This window comes from Phaethon aethereus (genome assembly GCF_964289735.1).
Source record: "Phaethon aethereus genome assembly, chromosome: 5".
NCBI lineage: Eukaryota > Metazoa > Chordata > Aves > Phaethontiformes > Phaethontidae > Phaethon > Phaethon aethereus.
This window is the reverse complement of record NC_138579.1, coordinates 42,895,090-42,910,512: the sequence shown is the minus strand read 5'-3', so window position 1 is coordinate 42,910,512 and position 15,423 is coordinate 42,895,090. Positions and strand designations below refer to the sequence as shown.

Genomic DNA, 15,423 nt, shown 5'->3' with positions numbered 1-15,423 from the left:
GTGGAGTCCTACCACGCCATTGTGGGGCTGTGGAGTCCCATGGTCATCTAGCAACACCCAGCTCAGCTGCTACGGGTTTGGCTTTGCCAGCAGGCTCTGCTCCAGCCACCTCCGTGACTGTTGGAGCCCCAGTGAAGGATCCAAACACCAGCGATTTAGAAGCTGTGTATCACCCAGGTCTGGCTACCCTGAGGTAAGGCGGCCACTCAAAAACACCTTTTCACCTCCATAATGAAACGCAGGACCCACATCCTTCCGGAAGCACCCTCAGCACCACTGCTCTCAAGAAAGCCTGGAGATCCCACGGGTGTCACAGCGATGCTGTACGGGGGCAAGACCAACCCGACCACGCCGTCCCCTCTCCCAGCCCAGGGTGGCAGAGCCCCACGGCCCCCCGCCCCGCTGCTTCCCAGAGGCTGCCGGCAGCACGGGCAGGCAAGTGCCGCGAGCCGGAACCGGCTGGCCAGGCGCGCGGGGCAGAGCGGCCAGCGCCACCCGCCCGTCGACAAGCACCCCCCCGCCCCAGGCACGGAGACGGTGGCCAGGGGGACACAACCAAGCGCCCCGAGGGGCGGCGGGCCCGGCAGAGCGGATCTGTCCCCGCCCCCGCCTCTCAGGTGGGAGACGCGCTTCCAGTTTCCCACCGTTACAGAGCCCCGGGGACTTGAGCAGCGACAACTGCCACTTTTTGCCTCACACCGAACCGCGATCCCTCCGCCACTGCCGCCCCGTCTCCCTCCGCCGCCCCCCGTGCTCCCCCCCCCCCCACTCCGCGCCGCGTTTTGACCCGCGCGAGCCGCCGTAGCGCGGCCGGGCGGCCGGCCCGGGGCTGCGGGCGGCGCTGCGGCCGCCGGGGGGAGGCGGCTGGGCGGTGCGGGCGGGCGCTCGGCCCTGGGCTCCCGGGGCCGGCGCGGGGCTCAGCGGGCGGCCTCGGCCCCCCGCGTCTGGCTTCGGCCTGAGGCTGCGGAGCCGCCCCCTCGCCGCCGCCGCTGAGGGAACGGCCCCCCGCCCCGCCCGCGGGGGCGGCCCGCGTCGCGGCCCCTCCTCGGGGGAGGCCGGCTGCATGGGCAGGCGCTGCGGGGCACCGTGGGCGCCGGCCTCGCCGGCAGAGCAGCTCCTGGGCACCAGGTAGGGGAGGTTTCACCCGGCGGGGCGGGGCGTGGGAGGGAGACGTGTCCCCTCAGCCCGCGGTGCCGCCGCCGGCGGGAGAGGGGCTGGCGGTTCTGCTGACTTGGACGTTTCTCTCTTCCTCTCCTCTCTCTCCTCTTCTCTCTTTCTCGTTCTCTCTTCCCCCCGCCCCCATTTTGCACGGAAGCCGGGAGGGTGATTTACAGCAGGCTGTGACCGGATCCCTCCTTTCCCCCCGCTTCCCTCCGCCGGGGCTTCGGGAAAGGTGAAGGGTTTGGCGGGGGGTCTGTAAGTCGTTGGTGGCGGTTGCAGTTCCTCGTTGGTCCCCTTGATAAATAGGGGGTGGGGGGATGTGAAATGTTATACGCCTTTTTTATCAGATATTGCACACTATATACGCGCACTTAGAGCTAAATTTGTGGGAGTTAAAAACTCCCTCGTGTTTATTCTCGGTGTGCTTCTGCGACTTGGTGTCTGGTAACCAAGTACAGCGTTGTGCTTTCTAGAGTGCAAAGCCTAAGGTGGATTTGGGTGTGTATGGAGCAAAAGCAAGGGGCTGGGTGGACCCCGTTAATGGACTCCAATGGTGGGAATTTTTGTATTTGCTGTAAAAGCCGATACTGAAGTGTAAAAACATAAAAATTTTGGATCTGGGAATTGGTTTGGATGTGCTAATTGATACTAAAAGGATGATAATTTTTGTGGAAGCCTCTGAGAATAAGTAATACTGCACCCATCCTTATCATAAACTCTTGCATTTGGCATTTATTGGAAAGAATGAGGCTAGAATTTATTGTGAATGTCGTATTGACCCACGGGTGCACCTTTCAGTTTAGATTACTGCTGATTTGATCCTCTGGAATCTGCAAAAGGAAAGTCTGCCAGCCTCTGTGAATAGCTTTGTAGTGTAACAGGAGTGGAGTTCCCGAGCAGAATCGCTGAGAGATATGTGAACGAGCGTAAGCAAAGCGGAGCACATCGGTATTTCTGCCTCAAACCTGGGCTCGCTCCCCAGGCACAGCCTGTGTGTGGGGTGACTACCCTCTTGGCACCTGGAGATGATGTCGGTCGAAGGGTCTACAATAACAAGTCGGATCAAAAATCTACTTCGCTCCCCTTCCATTAAGCTGAGGAGAAGCAAGCCTGGGAACAAGCGTGAAGATATAGGCAGCAAGGTGAGTGCTGCGTGGTGTGGCCGGCATGCTTCTACTTTGTTGCCTAACGTCCCATCTGTACTGACAGTACTGTGTTGGGAGAACCGGTGTAACTGTAGAGTGATGCAGAGCAGCTGATACGTGACTGTAGTCTGGCTTTTAGTTGGGATCTCTACTGTGCTGCAGATCCTTGCTAAAGCCTGGGGCCTGCTTCTGAAACACACTCTTTTTGCTTGTGTGGTATGTACCCAGTCTGTATCAGAAAGGTTTTGGGATTTCCCATGCTGTGGTGTGTGGAGTTGTTACAGATGACAGACAGGGGAAATACAATGCTGCCTCTTCCTCCATGTTTCCAACTGCTAACCTGCATTACTAGCAGCTAACAATACACAAAGACCTGTTCTTCTGTGTAAGCAATTGCTCTCAGCCCCACAAAGGAGTGTTCTGTGAGCATGTGGGGAAAGGGAGGATGTGAGACATGTCTCGGAGGTGACTGTTGAGATGGGGTCTGCGTTCCACAGGCCTGGGTATGCTTTCCTCCATGTTCCTTCTCTGTGTGCCTCAGACACACTTCCCTTGGGGATGTCTTGTCTGGGGTAGAATTGCTTCTACCTGAAAAATCCATCATTCTTCTTGGTGTTGTGGAGAATTCCTGACAGACAGTCATTCACTGGGAATTGACTGGTGTCATGAGGAGAGGAGGATGACTTAGCCCCGGCTGCAAGGAGAACAGGAGCTGGGTGGCATTGCCATGTGCTGACAGCGGCCGCCGCTGAGTCAGGGCACCTTGTTCTGTTCCCGCCACTGATTCACTTGTAACCCTGGGCAAATCACTCAGCTTTTGCGTAGCTCGCGCTCTCACTCCCCCATAGACAGACAGCTTAATCCCTCCCCCCTTGTGAAGACTCACTAATAAATAAGAAATGCTTGTAATCCATGTCTGCAAAGTGCATTCCTGTGTCTCAAAACAGTAGTGCTTCAAGACTTATCTCTTGGAGTGAAGAGTGTGTGTAATAAATGACACCTTGCCTAAATGGCCTGTCCCCAGCATGAAATCCTGTTCTCAGAACTCTGGTCTGGGTTGGAGTTTCCCTGAGATAGCTGTTTAATACCATGGAATACGATATTCTCTTGCCAAGCAAGAAAAAAACCTGCTTGGCGTCCTCAAAGTTGGCTAGAGGAGAGTCCTTGGTGTTTGTGTGTGACCTCAGTGTGTGCATGTGCATGCACGTGCTGCATTTAATGCAGCCTGTGGACTGCCAGCGAAACGTGCTTTGTAGCTGTTGGTGCAGAGCAATTTGTTGATCTGTATTCTGCAGAGGCCTCTGTCGAAAGAGCCAAAAGCCACCTGTTCCACCGTGTACAGCGGGCATTGGATTCTGGCTCTGAATAGGAGCTGAGGTTTGCACACTCCTGAAAAGAGTAGAGCTGGGACCTGCTGCTACATACACTGGGTCTTCTCTGGTACTTGTTGCATTTTGTTTTCCTTGCCATGTGCCTTTTGGAAGAGCTCCTTTGTATCCCTTGTGCTGTCTCCCAATGTGCAGCCAGGGCTGTCTGATCCCCTGGGGATATCATGGATTCATTCCACACCATCCAATTAGGGTTTGAGGGCTGGATTTTGTGTATCTTATTAGTAAGAGCAGTTAATCAGTGAGATGCAAAGGAACTGCTGGGGAGTTTGCTGGTAGAAGCAATGTCACGAAGAGGAGTTAGGTGCTGGTGTTTGGTTTCCTAAAGCGATCTGCTCTGAATTTCCCTCAAATGAGTTATGGCCTGCCTTCAGTGGGACAGCTGAAGTGGGCAAGGCAAAAAGGAGTGGGCCCCTTACCAAAGATCCGACGTATGTTGGATATTTGTGGAGATGCTCCTTCTGCTACCTGTGTGCTCCTCTGCCTTCCAAGGTGAGGAGCAGCTCTACTTTTTTAAAATAGCAGGAAACAGATCCTCTCAGTCTGCTCTTTGGTGTGAGTATAAATCCCTTGTGAGTGAAATTGAACGTCGTATACATTGCTCCTGAAGGATCTTTGCTGACCTGCAGGGAGAGTTTTTTCAGGCATCTTTGTCTCTTGGACTTTTTGAGAAATGACTGCTCCAAGAGATGCATGTGACTCCAGTCACATGAAATATGGAGAGGCCTATGAAGCCGGTAGCATCATAGCCTACCTAGTTGGTCATCTCTGATGAATGCTGCTTGGCTATATAGGATGGAGCGGGGCTGTTGCCCTAGATAATGCTTGAAAGGTGATACTGTGCTTTGTATGTGCAGATGTAGGTGAAGAGCAAGCCCTCAACAGCCTTGTGGTTCCTCTGAGTCCCTCAAACTTTTATTGCAACCAGCTGCTCAATTTAGGATGGACAAGCACCCTCAGTGGCAGTGCCTTGACTTCAATAAGCTGTGATTTTTTTTTTTTTTTTTTTTTTTCCCACACCCCCCCCCCACACCACCCCAGTGGAAAGTGTCCCTGGTGTCCCTGCTCTTTCCTAAACAACCCTTTGGTGGTGTGAGGCCTGCCAGGCTGTCTCAGTGGTTAAGGACAGACCCCCTGGGCAGTTTGTCATGCTGAAGAGAAGCCCTGTGAAAATTGGCTCCTTTCAGTGAAGCAGCCATGTAAGGCTGTGCTGGACGTGGGCAGGCTGTGGGAGGCTGGCTCCGCAGAGACCTGTTTGTGCATTTCTCTGGAAGGGGGAGTTGTGGGTAAGTACAGATATTTTGCATGAGGGCTGCGCAAGACATGCAATGTGTTACTTGGGAGCTGTACAAGAGAGAACTTGTTTTGTGGACTTTTATTAGGACTTATTTCTTGCAAACCATTAATGCATGGTTTTGCTGTGCAACCCCCTTACTGTGCAGGAGATCTCTGCAGGAGTAAAACTAGTGAACCAATACATAATCATGGATATTTAAAAAAAAAAAGGGGGCGGGGGGGACACGAACAGGAGCTCTTTAAGTAAAGCTGGTTGACAAATTGGATGTAGTGTTTGGTTTTGTTGCTGCTTTTCAAAAAAAACTTTTTTTTTGTGGGAGTCTTGATTTTTGTTGCTGCATGTGTTTAGACTTTTTTTTTTTTTCTGGTGTGTCTTCTGATGTTCATGGCTTGAACCCACTCTTCCCATCCTCCCCAGATCTCCATTTTTTGTGTTGAACCAATATAGACCTAAAGTACAGGTCTTAAGTCTAGGCCTGTTGATTGTTGGAGTCTAACATGTCAGTGTGGTGGCTGGAAGCTAAAATTTCCTCAGATAAGTTGGTTGGCCTGAGTTCAATTTCTAGAGGATTGCTAACCCTACCAGAAACCCAGCTGTGCATCTGGTCGCTGTGCTTTTGATTCCAGTAGAGACACAGAGTTAAAAACTGGCCAATGAGTGCCTGTGAAGCAGCATCGATGACCCTGAAGGAGTGGCACTAGCATGACAGTGGGGACGCTAGGGGTTGAGCCATCTCCCGTTGCTCAAATGCCCCAGTTGCTGTAGTACCCTGCAGCTTGGCTACACAAATCTTTCTCTGCTCACAGAAGTAATGAACCTGAGCAGGTACAGTTCTGGCAGAGGCTGTTCATGTTGTTAAACTCTACTCTTGTAAATACAAGCATCTTTTTAACTGATGTAGCTGTGCCTATTTTAGAGTGTGTGTGTGGGGATATCCTCAGTCAAACCAGATTATGAATGTCAATGTAGCAACAAATTACTACAAAGACTGCTACAGGATTTTCCCTAAAACTGTAAGCCAGTGAGTCAAAGAAACACATTTGGAATTTGCTGCATGTTTCTTTGATCTCTCCTGTTTTTTCTAAGCCAGAGATCATAGAATCACTAAGGTTGGAAAGGACCTTCAAGATCATCAAGTCCAACCATTAATCCAGTGCCACCATGTTCCCTAAACCATGTCCTGATGTTTCAAGCTGCCAGTTTAAAAGAGCGCTTTGACTAAAATCTGACGTTCCCCAGCAGGACGTCATTCTGCACAGGGACTGTTGTATTGTGGTCTCTACCCACCAAGTGTCGTGCGAGCATGTGCAGCTGGAGCCCGTTCCCACTCCATGATGCTGGGTTGGACTGGGTGGCTCTGCAAAAGCTTTTTCAGAGCTTTTGTTCTGAAAATGAGCCTTGACTAAGTTGCTCCTAGTGGGACAGGGTTTCCTGTCCTCCTTTGGTGAGGCGTGGTCGTTCTTACTGCCAACCTCTGGGCTCCCATCAGCCAGGTGGTAGCTCCTTCGTTAGGGCAGCAGAAACACGTACGCATACCTCTGTGTCCTGACCGTGAGCAGGACATGCGCAGGCACAGATTTAAGAGGGAAGCAGATTCGTGGAAGCTTGAGACCCCTGTGCCTTCTCATGCCCCTCACATTGCCAACACAGTTCTCCAGCTCCTCAATCCCCTGAGAAGCTGCAGGGCGTGGCTAGGACCACAGGAGAGTGGAGTAATGTTTCTGGCCTTGCTGTAGCTTCCTGCTTTCGGTACGCAGTCCTTTTTGTTTGAAAATATTATAGCTTCCAACATGAATCAGTTTAGACCACTACTGGTCTTAACCAGATCAGCTGGGAATTGCTGAACCTGAACTGGAACAGAACCAAAAAACACACAAGTTTGATTCACTGATCTAAATGCTTCAAAAATCGTTGCCTCATGTTAAATTGTTTAAGATGCAGAGTGGGGTTCTTTGTATGTCTTTGGGAACAACTTGGTCCAGCAGCAGGAGAGTCTGCTGGGTTCCTCATGGGCAGCATTTCCCAGGGAGCTGGATGCAGGGCTGAGCAGCCAGGCTATGTGGGTGAGGTAGAGAGCAGCCTGTCTGATGCTGTCGCAAGCTCTTGTTCTGGCAGGATTTGGAAGGGTCTTTACGTAATGATAGTGCTTTTGAGGAGCTGTTCAGCACAGTATTGTTGCCCTGTTTGCCTTCTCCACTCCACTGGAATCTGAACAGTGCTTAGTCCACCAGCTCTGGGATCAGTGCAGCCAGTAGCACAGCTGAGAGGATGCATCTAACCCTGGGCTGTCCTTCTGCTGCTATGCCTGTTCTGCTTCAAAGCTTATACCCATGAATGTTGCTTGGCCCCGGTTGATAGCTAGGGATCTGCACCATTCAGTCTAAACACACCCAGTTTCTTCAACAGCTTAGGGGTGGCTGTCCAGAGATAGAAGGGATTTCATGTCTGTCCCTGGTTGGGCTTATAACAGTGTCTCTTAAAGCAGAGGACAAAGGCTGGTTAGCTTCTCCATAGCCAGACCTGCATTTCAATGGCGTGCCTGTATCTGTGGATAGAGTCAGTTGAACACCTGAGAGTGTCATAGCTGAGGTGCTGAATCTTTCCCTATTGGGTTGCTCTGGTCCCTTCTACTCCATCCTCAAATACATGGTGCTCAAGACGACCCTGTGTTTGTTAACAACCTAAACCACAGGTTTTCCTTACTCCATTCTTCACTCTATGCATGTTATGCCTTGTCCTGAAATTACAGGGTGAACTGGCTAGCTCTCCTGGCCTGAATTGGATCTGAGCATAAATGTTAAATGTGTCTTATAGCCACCATTTTTCTGCTGGTGGACTGCAGCACTGATTGCTTTTGGTAGATAGAAAAGCATATAGCAATTCAACGTTCGGTTTTGTAGCCTGCAACTGTATCCATGATCCACTGTGATCCTTCTTGCCAATCTTGGGACAAGATTTCTGGAAAGATCCATCCTCCTATCCACCCCTAAATAATGTGCTGTCTTTACTGTGAAAGCTAGCAGGAAGACACCTCCATGGCAGGGGGAAGGCGGTGATGTGCTAACAGCTGGGGTGCAGTCAGCATAAATAACACAAATGAGGTCATTGCTGAGTGGGTTTAAATGGTTATTTCTTCCCCTGGATGGTCATATGCTGCTTACCTGGACGGTCTTTTAGATCTGCTGAGGTCTTGCCTTGCACGCCATTCTTTACCTCCTTCAGACGAGCTGGGTATTCTGAGAAGGCACGTGGGACTTAGCTAACCTGGCTGGAGAGACTCGTAAGCAGGTTTAACTCTGCCCCTGCTGTGCTGGATAAGCCGTACACATATAGACTGACAACCCCCTTTTGCTTGTGGGCTGTTGTTCTGCAGTGGGCTGTGAAGCATGTAGTGTTTTGCCAAAGACCTGGCTGGGATGGTAAGATGGCAGAGGTCAGGGCTGGTCAGAGGTGTTGCAGGTAGTACATTTGCTGCTTGCTGGTCAGAGCTGTTGTTCACTGTGGTACAGAGAGGGCTGCTGGAGGAAGGCGTCCACAGACACAATGGAAAGAGACCTCCTCCAAAGTGTACCATCTGTTTCACTAGCTGTGTGCTTGGCACTACCTGTGGTGTATCACCTCATTTGTTTCAGTAGGGCAGAACAGTTGAAGTGATGGTTGGGAGTCAGGCCAGGTTGGGCCACTATCTGGTTTTGTATCATCAAGAGTCTGCAAGTGCCTGTAAAATGACTTGTATATATTTTCACTCTCCTCTGTGTCTAGTGGAAAGCAACTGCAGGGCATCACCTCTGTTTCTAACTGAGAAAGTTTGTTCGCCTGGCAAAGCTGACGGTTTGCTTTCTGTTGATCAGGTCTTAGGGAGAAGTTGCTTGATTAGCTTGGTACAATTTTCTCTGTGAGAGTGAAAGTGAACATTATGTGCTAGCTAGTCTTTGGATTTTTTAAAAGGTCTCTTGCCTTGATGTTCGGGGCAGGGAGTGGCGCTTACATGGCACTCAAACAGCACTTAGCAGAGTGAAGCCCTGATACTAGTGCTGAATGATCCCAGCTAAGGTCTGAATAATTAACTAGCACCAAGCCCAGTTTCAGTCACTTCAGGCTTCTGTTTCCATCTGGTGTACTTGCCTCCACAGAGCTGGAAATTTCTGAGGCTCCTGTATGTGTGTGGCAGGGTTGCGGTGTGCTGTATGCTGTCGTTTCCAGCTCCAGATGGGGGCTGGTCCCTGTGCCTGAAACCCTGCGGGCTCTGCTGAGGCTGTACCCACCAAAGCGTGGCTACTGCAATTCAGAAAAACCTCCCACTATTTCCTTTCACTGCAGTGCTGCTTAGCCTTGCCCTGAGCACGTCTGCATGTTCTGCAAGGAAAATACAGCTGAGGCCTGCGGCTATTGTAACCGGCAGTGGATCTGTGCGATGTGTCTTCAAAAATATTAATTTTAAAGGTGAGTCTCTGATAGTATTTGTGTGACCGTAGACTGCAGGAGCATCTCATCTCTACCTTGCTTTGGTGAGCATTGGACAGATATGTATAAAGTAGACCCTGCCCAGAGGAGCTTCAGGCTTAAAAAAAAAAAAAAAGTGTGTGAGGACATGCTATTCCTATACAGACATGGCTCCAAACTCCCACAGAAGTCTGAGGCATACCTAGAAATTGAATCCTGATCCTCTGAGGCCATATCTTAGCCTTAGCCACAAAGCCCAGCCTCTTGCAGATTACCAGGAATGTTCCTCACCTCTCCCATGTGAGGACTGTGTGTTCATTTAGGATTATTTGCTTAAAAGTCCCCAAACTGTGCTGTTGTAAATGCTGACTTGGTTCCATTGTCACTAATGATTTCAGTAGCTCTGGTGGTGATGACTTTCCAACAGGCTCAAGCAGATTAAGCACCGTATGAATTAGAGCTGTGGAAACCCCAGTAAGCCTTGTAATTTTGCTAGTGTCCCAGGAGACCAGTACTGTTGTTAGTTACTGTGGGGAAACTCTGATTGAAAATAATACTATAGAAAATTCTATGAACTGCTGGTGTACTCAGTGTTTCCAAGCCAATAGCAATAAAAGCCAGTCCTGCTTGTTCTCCCAAATACAGTATTAAAATTCACAATTGGTCAAGGAGGCTAATGTGATTTAACAACTAATACGGGATTTCTTACCTGGTGGAATTGAACAATGACATTTCTTCCTTACAGTGATGGTTCTTTAATTTCTGCATCTCCCAAACACTTTGCATAGCTAGGCTGAAATTTCCTCCATCATGGGTCCAGAGAGACTCCTTTCTCTGGAAGAAAGATTATTGGAGGTTGCATAGTAATAGAGAGTCACAACATTAACAAATGTCTTGAGAGCAGGCAGATGGAGGAGTTTCTGAAAGAAGGAGAAGGCAACTTTATGGCAGTGTCAGTGGATTCAAGGATAGAGACTTACAAAGCTTTCTGCTCCTGTTTTTCTTCCAAGTAGGCACTGTGAAAAACAGTGCTGCCTGTTCAGAAGCCCTTCCCTATGGACAGGCAGGCCCAGCACAGCGCAGCTCTTGTTTGAAGTGTCGGTACTGAAGTGTTAGCAATGTGTCTCCTGTGCTCAACAGTGGTAGCCTTTGAGCTCTCCCAAGGGCTTTGAAATTGATTGCTCACCTTTGAGTAGCACAGAAGGGGCCACTTGCCTTTGAAGTCTTGTTTGTAGGAGGGATGCTTTCATCTGGAGCGGGAGGGTGGATGGGGGACGGGAGTCGGAAGCAAGCACCGTTGCTCAGCCCAGGAATTTGCACCAAAGGAGCTTGAGTTTGTTACACAGTCCCTAACACAGTCTAGATGCTGGAGTTGTGGAAACATTGAATAGGATGGAGAGTGAGAGTGTGCAGGACCTGCCTTCTCCTTTGGTGACTGCTCTTGGTGCTCAGAACTTGCTGTGCTCTGTGCTTCAGCCATGGCCACACCATGGGGCTGTGACCTGGACCATAAGGGGATGGGGATGGTGTCAGAGGTATCCAGAGTGGGCACGAATGTAAGAGTGTACTTGGCGAAACACTTGCCTGTGCTAGAAACAATTTGCAAGCTGAGCTTCCCTAACAAGCTGTCTTAATGGTGACACAGCACCAAAAGTCTGTTGAATGATCCTGTCCCTCAAAGAAACAGGCTATACCAGTAAAAGGACCTATTTTTGCCAGTTATATTGCGTCAATATTAGTATCTTTTCTGCAAGACCTTTGCCTGGATTGAGTGACATTTTTCATGCTCCTAACTAATGCTTCTGTGCTGCTGAAATGTGTAAAGGTAGAGTGAACCTTGAGACAGAACTGTGGTGTTTTTTTTTTTTTTTAAATGCAGTTAATGGTTTTGGGTTCTGTGCTTGCTCTTCAGACTGTCTCTGAGCCTCTTTTTTTTTTTTTTCTTTTTTTTTTTTTCCCCTCAATGTAAAACAGACAGGATACTTATCCACTTACTGCAACATGCCCCAGCATCCAGGGCTTTAAAACAGCTGCAATAACTCCTTGCATTTGGCTTATCTCCCACTTTTGAACTAGATATAGTGGTCCCAAGTGCAGTTGTTTCAAACCTGCTTTGGGGTGTCACCCTTCTTGAGCAGCTGGGTCCAAAAGCATTGCTGGCTGTGAACTGGTACTGACAAATTTGGGATCTGCTTTGTTTGTTTAAGCCCATCTGGTCCCAGCTCACCTGGTTTTCTTGAACTGAATTGTGGCCAGACAGGCTTCAAAAATGTTCTGTGTATCTTGCCTGACCGTGAGGGCTGGCTGGAGGGTGTCTCCCTATCCTGTGCCTCGAACCCTGCTATGGGGGTGGTGGTGGAGGGGAATGGGGACAAGACGACATAAAACACTCTTAATAAAATACATTAACAAATATTTCTGATGAATGTGTGGTATACCTCAGTGGATGTAGTTGTTTCTGAAACCCTGAGCTGCTTTTGAGGCTGGAATTGGGATTCCACCTTCTCCTCCTGTACCGTGAGGATAATCTTCCTCCCTGATAATCCATGGTTTGCGCTGCATGTCTCTGCAGGCTTCCCCAGCTAAGCTGTCGAGATGTGTTTTACAGGCAGTCAGCAGTGCACGTCACTGGCACTGGGGGAGGATGAAGGATGGGGTACTCTGGGCTGGAGGGTTCTTCCTCCAGCTTCCTCGGCGATGACTGCTATGGCTGTGTTTTTGGCTGTAACTTCTGGAATAGTGGGTCTCCTGCATCTCTGTTGTGGTGGGTGGCTTATAGATGCTTGCTTTGCAAAGTTCTCGTCCCATGTTCTGTAGCGGGGCTGCAAATAAGCTTTCTGATGTCTTGAGACCTGTGATAAACACTTTTTTGATGGAGCCATCAGTGGGAAACAGAGTGTGGTGGGTGGGGGAGAAGATGCAGCACCTGGACTAACTTTGCTGTGCATCCGAGCTACTCCAGCTCCTTGCAATGACCGTTTCTACCCAGGAGCGTCTGAATGTAAACACGGCCACTATAAAATGGCCAGCGGGCTGACCAGTGGCCTTCTGGTGAAGCAGAGGCGAGGGCCGGTGGGCGACGCAGCAACAGGGCTGCAGTTGCACGAAATAGGCCTTGCCCGCTCGCTGCTTGCTGGCAGCTTCGCGGGGCGGGCGGGCGCCTTCCGCCCTCGCTTCGTCCCCCCGGCCGCTGTCACAGCGCTGCCGCGGCGGCCGCGCCGGAGCCCGCCCCGCTCGCTCCCCGCTGGAGCCGCTCTCGGTCCGGGCTGGCTCGCGGCGCGGCGCCGCGGAAGGGGCGGTGCCTGCGGCCTCCCGTCGCCATGGAGACACCGCCCGGCCAATGGGGGGGAAGGGGCGTGGTGCGTCCTAACTCCACCCTCCCGGGCGGCCGCGGCGCGCCATGTGCGCGGCGCGGTGTTTTCGTCCGGGCAGCGGACGGCTCCCGCCTTTGGGAGGGCTCCTCTGAGCATCGCGCTCCCGGTGCGCGTCCCAGGGACTGTACCCTTGGGTAAGCCCACGGCGGTTAATTTAAACACAGGTTTTCGGGAAAAAAAAAAAAAGACCAACCAAGCTTCCAGTCTAGACAAACCCTACATAATATGCTTATAGGCTGTGTCTCCAGACAGTGTCTGGTCCTTTGTGGTGGAGTGCTGGTGAGCAAGGTTCCAGGCTGACCAGCAAGGCTGTCGGAGAGTACCAGGTTGCCCTGGGTAATAACACTGTCCTCTGTTGTAGAGGATATTGTTGCCTGGGCAGCTTCCAGCTCTGCATCTCTGCCTAGGGAACTGAATTGTCCTGTTTGGGAAAATCTGCCTCTTTTGTGAAAGAAACAGTGAGGTCACCAGGGGTGGAGAAATACTGCTTGCTGTGGAGAGTCCTGTGATGTTCCAGTGGGGAGGAGGGTGCTTACTGTGATAAGGCCTTTAGTTCTGCTGTGAGTGCTTTCCAGAGGTTTAAAACAATTGGGAACACTCATCACTTACTGCCTAAAGGTTTGTTGGCAAGCAACAGATACTCTTTCTTTCGACTGGTAGTTTTTTCTGGCACTTAGGGCCTGTTGTACTGGGAGGAGCAACCCATCCCGCCTTAGCCAGCAGCCCTGGCTGAGGAGGGGAGGAGGCTGTGGAAAGAATACTGTAACTCTCCAGGCAGAGAGGAGCTGGTATTCCTGCCCTGGGCTGTGGGGAAGGGAGTTGTGGGCCTGAAGCATGTTTGTGTAGCAGTTGGAATTAGTTGAGTTGGGGAGCTCTCATGCTGAGGAGATGGCAGAACTGTAAATCATCAGTGATCTACTTAATCTGCGGAAGCAGTTAGGGCAGAAGGAAGGGCTTAGAAGCAAAATCCATTATAAAATGTCAAAGTGGGTGATTTCCCATGCTGGGGAGGGGATCTTGTCTCTGGGCAGCAGAGGGAATGCTGCCTATGTGTTGTGGCCATCCCTCCGGAAGAGGGATTTACTTCCAGGTCTGCTGCCTGGGTTCTGTCCCATGTCTTGCCCTCCCACTCTCTAGCGGGATTTAATTTGGAAGCTTTTTCTCCAGATCCCCAAAAAGGAAAGTACTGTAAACAGCTGCCAAGCAGGATTTTGTGTTGTAGAGCATACTTAAATGCTGGGGCCTGGTTGGATGATGGTATGAGTATGTTTCTATTTTTTTGTGTATGTGTGTGTTTAATAGGAAGAACCTATTCTGTTCTGGTTGAGTGTATGTTGCTTTTCTTAGTGTGCCTGTTAGTACAGTAATTTACAACCTACTCTTTTCCCCTGTTTATAAAGTGACACTGGTATTGTGTTACAGCTGTAATGTACACAGAGTCTTGTACAACTCTTCGACTAACACTCTTACAGTCATGATGACCTTGAAGAGTTTAAAAGAAAACTGAATGTAAACTCTGGTACCATTCCTGCAGATACTTAAGCATGTGCTTAATTTTGTGTGAGGTAATATGAGCATGAATAATTCCATTTCACTCAATGGATGTAAAGATAAAAGCCCCTGTGGCTGATTGCAAGATCAGAGTCAATGTATGATGATTCATGTCATGCACATAACTGTATGTGTGTGCATGCCTTATATGTCTATCATGCAGTGTGTATATCATGGTATTTTGTCCATTAATCCATATTCCCTGGGCATGTTGCTAACCAGTTCTGTGAAGCCTGGAACAGAGACTGTTTCTTTTCCCCAGTTTCCCATCCCCCAAATAAAGAGTTAACTAGAGAAATTCCATTTTTCTTTCGTACCCCCATCATCATCCCCAAAATGTGCACTTGGTTTCCCCTTTCCTCCCTAGCTAGAGGCTCCCTGACAGAGCCTCCTCTCATCCAAGCAAGGTGCTGACCTGATGTGTTCAGGAAGGGCAGTTTCATTCCTGAAGTTACAAACAGGTTTATGTAAGGATAAAGCTAGGTTGTTTATACTCCAGGACAAGAGACGCCTGTCTCTGCAGAGGCCTGAGATGATGGTCATTAACTTTTCCACTTCATGTAACCAAAGATGCCATGCTTTTTTAGATACTTCTGAAGTGTTGATTATTCTTTCCTCCTCTTTGAAGTCCAGTCCCATTGGATTTGTACATAAGAAAAGGCAAGACACATTAATTTCCCCCCCTGCCCCTGATTATTTAGCTGTTGCAGAGAAAAAAGCGATGAAAGGTTGTTTTAATGTGTTCTGGGAAGACTGGCAGAGCTGTTTTTGCAGCCCATGAAAGGGACAATCTGGTGAAAGGTATGGTAGCTATCACCTGGTAGTTGTCTACATGTGGTAGCAGGAGCACCCTCCTTTAGGAGAGGGAATACAGCAGACGCAGTGTGTCCCTGTGGGCTGCTGCCTGGGGTTTGGCTCACCTGGAGTCGTGTTAAAACCTAGGCCTAGCACTGGGATCAGTATCCTCTGGATTTATAGCAGGTGCCTTTCTCATCTACATGTCATTGAGGTCCCTGCAACCAGTTCTGGGGGGTGTACATTTTGGATGTTGGTTTGTGGCTCCT

General features: G+C 49.9%; 1 protein-coding gene across 1 annotated transcript in view; it reads left to right on the top strand.

Annotated features, from left to right (window-relative positions):
* Positions 1 to 2,186: 2,186 nt before the first annotated feature.
* The window catches only part of MAPKBP1 (mitogen-activated protein kinase binding protein 1), a gene marked incomplete at both ends in the record, with an annotated part of 97,582 nt that continues 84,345 nt past the window's right edge, over positions 2,187 to 15,423 (top strand). The window contains one exon of the mRNA XM_082000491.1: positions 2,187 to 2,303. Within this exon, the coding sequence (XP_081856617.1) occupies positions 2,187 to 2,303 (117 nt within the window). The remainder of the gene's footprint in view (positions 2,304 to 15,423) is intronic.